At 35.6% G+C, this 5,077-nt stretch overlaps 1 protein-coding gene across 1 annotated transcript; it reads right to left on the bottom strand.

Moving 5' to 3' along the window:
* Window positions 1-1,081: 1,081 nt before the first annotated feature.
* Window positions 1,082-1,846, bottom strand: LOC111895440 (uncharacterized). The gene has a single exon (XM_023891517.1). It carries the CDS (start codon window positions 1,844-1,846, stop codon window positions 1,082-1,084), a length of 765 nt encoding a protein of 254 aa, XP_023747285.1.
* Between the last annotated feature and the right edge of the window lie 3,231 nt (window positions 1,847-5,077).

The following is a 5,077-nucleotide window of genomic DNA, read 5'->3' as shown; positions in this document are numbered from 1 at the left end:
AAAGACATCGCTCAGATTTGAACTAAAAAGACAACCGGTCTTTTAAAAAAACAAAAGAACAGAAAACTTTGTGAAGAGTTCGCAAAAAATGACCTCGAAATCAAACCTTAACACCGATGGACTGATATTGAATACTGATCTATGAACACAGATGCAGACTCACTAACCACGCTTGAGTACCATGTAAAAACTCATGAACTCATATTCCCAACATGATCAGTTCTCATTAGCCATAGAACACAATCGTTTTACACAATGCAATCACACAAAAAAATCTCACTACATATATGCATTCTTGTCTCTACTAATCTAACACTCAAATATTGAACAAACAAAAAACAATAATAAAAACCCTAATACAAACATAAGAAACCCTAACACACATATGGAGAATGAGGTGAATAATTACATGTAAGAGGCATCCTCCATATATCTAGCCTGGGTTGACAAGGACCCGAAAACCTGCTTGCCAATGTGAATTAATATTTCCACAAGTCACCCTGAAGCTTTACCACTTAAATCCTTCAACCCTTAATTAATAAAATAAGCTAAAACAAAACATATACACAAAAACAATATACTAACAAAATTGGTTAGAGCATCCACAAAGACGAGTTCAATGAGAGAGGTGACAAGTCTATTTTGTTAGTAAATGGATTAAACTCTATCATAATAAGATGTCACATTGGCATTCAATCGTTTTGATGTTCAATAACCTTTGAACTCTACAATGAGAAAATAAAAGATTTTAACTCTTAAAAAATGATGTAGTAATCTATTATACTCTATGAAATTCAATTCAATTAATTGTTGATGCCCTTAGTTTCCATATAAGGACCATAATTTGTTTCCTTTTGAATCTAATAGGGTTTCATACCCCAATTTAAATCACCTCATGTTATCGGTCTTAATAAGCAATAATAAAAAGCTTTTCTATTATAAATTTATAAATACCTACTAAATTGATTATTAGTAAACTTTACATCCTCAAAAAAAAATTTGTTTTCAAGGAACATCTCATTGAAAGAGATTTACAGTTAACTAAAGTAATAAAATTGAACAAATTGTGTTTGAGTATATTTTAAAATGGAAGAATTTTGCCCATTCCCTTGACATTTGAGAAGAACCCAACCAGATCTTGCTTATAGGGTAGATACGATTTCCTCCTAACCACTTCATTTTCAGCTCTTCTTTGCACGTAAAACAGTTCATGTACAGGAGTTTGCACCTTCAATCGGCCGCCGACTTTTAAAACCTCACCGGAATTCCGTTTCTGTTTTGTACTATTGACCTTCGTAGGAGTCAAAAACACCATCGGTTCCTTACCCTCGCTGTTGCTCCTCCGGAGAAAAAAATACCGGATGCTCCACCTCTTAGTTCGAGATCCTGCCGAACTACTCTTCTTACATTTACTCATACAAGATGGTGATCCACCATTAACCTTAAGCCTCCACATGCAGCATGTTTTAGAATGTAGACTTTCCGATTCTTCCTCTTCCCATGATGAATACAAAGAAGATTCTTCTCGCTCTTCTATAAACAGCTTCTGTAACGAACCAGTAATAGAAGAAAAAACATGAAGCTCATTTTCCTTTGCTTTAGCCTCACGATCTTCCTCATCTTTCACCAGTAGATCACGATTGAAAACAGGAAAAACAGTCCTGCCTGTTGAATCGTTTTCTTCCGTTGAAACATCCTGGTCGCTTAAAACCGACAAAAACTCGAAATCATTTGCCTGTTGTTCACGGATCACTTTGGCGACTGCTATTGATGTTAAACTATCAGAAGAGTAACAACTGAAGCTAGGAGAGACTACTGATCCTTCCATTTTCTTCTGTTGTTGCATCTTGTTGAAATATCCCGGAATCTTTTGGATTTTTTTGTGATCGGAAGTGAAGAAGTTGATGAATTATGAGATATAGGAGAATTTGGTAGCAGAGGGAATTTGTTAGCAAAGGGTATTTATAAAGAGAACAAGTTAATGATAACCCTTGAATACTAATGAGTGGTTCTACAATTCTATTCCACTAGCTGGACGTTGCATGTGAAAATGATGTCGCAATATGGTACGTGTTTCTCGTTATGGATTTCTTTATCTATTTTATTAAAATTCAAATAATATAATAGTTATTTACATATCTATACAGAATATTTATGTTGATTTATTAAATTGGTTTAGCAAAAGTAATTTCAAATTAATAAATTAGAATAAAAGAGAGTTGACATTCTAGAAGGGTATTCTTAGCAAATCCATGACGTGGGGGTTGATTTGTGTGGAAGCAAGAAAGAAAATGGAACTTTGGAGACTGGCTTCGCATATCTAATTCAATATTCCATCGTTATTTCTTACAATCATATAATCATATAATAAACATTATAATATGAAACTATTCAATTGAATATTTCAGGACAAACTTTATAGACTGTTTTCAGTTTTTGCAGTCAGATCTGGTGGAGATCAAAGTTGAGGTGTACAATTTTTTTCTATCAAATTTTTCCTAAAGCTTGCCTATAAGACCGAAATTCATTAATTCTCGATTCAAGACCCTCTCGCATCAGCAACGTTCTTTTCTTGAATCCCCCTTTGCTTTGGAAGAAATAAAATATGGTGTAGTAAAACATTTCGAACACACGGTACGCTTGCTTACAGGTGCTGGAAAATCTTGATGGGTATTGGTAAATATTTCGTATTTGTTTAATTTACCTATTTTGAATAAATGGTGTTTGACTAGGCCATGGGAAGTGCATATGCAGGAGGGTGTACCGAGTCTTTAAAGAAACATATTCTCTATAAATAGTTAGTTTAGCTTCAGTGTGTTATCTTCGTTGAATATGTACAGCCCATTTATAGCCTTACTTGTTTTGGTGAATAAGATGAGTGTTTGTAGTTTTTGAGTCCAAATTACTTTACTTCTTTATTTGTTTTCTTTTCTTCTTCTCGTGTACAACAACAACAAATAACATCTGTTTTCTTTTATCTCATTCGTTCATAGGTTGAAGGAGAGGGGCTGAACCAACATTTGGTATCAGAGCTCTCAGGTTGGGTATCAGGTAAAAGAAAAGGGGACAGCTTCATGTGATTCACAACAGGAGAAACAAAGACCGAAGAGACCGGCTGGAAAGGAAATTCCGGTGTAAAGAGACCGAAGACCGACAGAGGAGAAGACCGTTAAGCTGCAGTAAGGACCAGCGACTAATCCTTGACCGACACAAGTGACCGGATACCATAAGCTCACTTAAGGAAGAAAGAAATGACCAAAAAATTCATAGCAAGACTGGTATTAAAATTCGAAAGTGTTGCAGAAATGAAAGAAAACGCAGGTGCACCAACGGTTCGTAAGCAAGGGAGTATGACACTCCAGTGTCCAAAATTGACGGAAACAAACTACACTTCGTGGTCAATTTTGGTTGAAAGTGTGTTGAGAGCACATGACCTTTGGAAGACGGTACTAGGAGAAGATAAGGACGAGAAAAGAAACTATACTACAAAAGCTATAATTTATCCCACTTTCCCGGATGATGTTCTTTTGCAAGTTGCTAAATATAAGGATGCACAAGATGTTTGGGACTCCATTATGATTAGGTATTTAGATACCGAACGGGTACAAAAGGCAAGGTTGTAAACATTAAGGGGTGAATTTGAGAGGCTGAAAATGAAGGATGACGAGACAATCAATGATTTTTCGGAAAAGATAATTGTTATAGTTGAGAAGTTCAAAAGTCTTGGTTCATCTCTTGGTGAAGAAGTGACTGTTAAAAAATTCCTTAATTTCGTTACAAAAAAGTATTTGTCAATTGTAGCTTCTATAGAACAATACTCCGACCTTGAAAGTATGCCAATGGAAGAGGCGGTAGGAAGGCTAAAAGCCTAGGAAGATAGGCTCAAAATCCATGATGAAAAAGAAGAAGAGCGACATCAACTCTATATGGCAAGTGAAGAAAGGTATGGTGAAAGTAGTGGATACGGAAGAGGAAATAGAGGTAAATATGAAAGAGGTGGAAGAGGCTGAGGAAGAGGAAAAGGTCGAGGGGACAAAAGTGGAATTCGGTGTTATGATTGTAGAGATTTTGGGCACTTTAGCTATGAATGCACAAAGTGGAAAGACAAAGACAATGAAGCAAACTTGGTCGAAGAGTAAGAGCTAGCTGTGCTATAATGGGTGAAGAATATCAAGATTAAGGTGTGAATGTTGGATAATCTTGATGTGTATTGGTTAATATTTAGTATTTGTTTAATTTACCTAATTTGAAAAAATGTTGTTTCACTAGGTCATGGGAAGTGCATATGTACATGGGTGTATCGGGTCTTTAAAGAAACATATTCTCTAGGAATAGTTTGTTTAGCTTTAGGGTGTTATCTTCATTGAACATGTATAGGCTATTTATAGCCTTATTTGTTTTGCTGAGTAAGATGAGTGTGTGCAATCTTTGAGTCCAAAATACTTTACTTCTTTATCTGTTTTCTTTTCTTCTTCTCATGTACAAGAACAATATATAACATATGTTTTCTTTTATCTCATTCATTCATAGGTTGGAGGAGGGCTGCTGAACCAACAATGGGTGCAACTCCTCCTTCATAACTATTGTGCCGAAAATAAAGGACTGCATCGCTCTTGGTGATTATAGACCGATAAACCTCATTGGTTGTATATACATAATCATCACCAAAGCACTAGCTTCTTGGCTCAAAATTGTTATCTAATCGGTTACTGATGACACCCAATCAGCTTATATAAAAGTTAAAAATATACTCGAGGGACACTAATCATGTATGAATTATGTACATACTCAAACAAAAGGTTCACTTTCAAAGTTGATTTCAAGAAGGCATGCAACTCAGTTAATTCACTACAAGAAACCTAGTAGCGAAAAGCTGAAATCCCGTTGCAAAAGACGAATAACGATGAAATTTGCGACGAGCAATTTCCGTCCCAAAAAAAACCTCGTAGCGAGTGTTTGCTAGGGAAACAATCATTATGCCGCAAATGTGACAATGGAATGAAATCCGTTGTAGATGGTATTCTGTCGTGTAGTCCGTTGTTGGATTCCATCAAAATTTTCATTGTAGTTATTCCAT

The sequence above is a fragment of the Lactuca sativa genome, chromosome 3 (genome assembly GCF_002870075.4).
Source record: "Lactuca sativa cultivar Salinas chromosome 3, Lsat_Salinas_v11, whole genome shotgun sequence".
NCBI lineage: Eukaryota > Viridiplantae > Streptophyta > Magnoliopsida > Asterales > Asteraceae > Lactuca > Lactuca sativa.
This window is presented reverse-complemented; position numbering and strand designations above follow the sequence as displayed.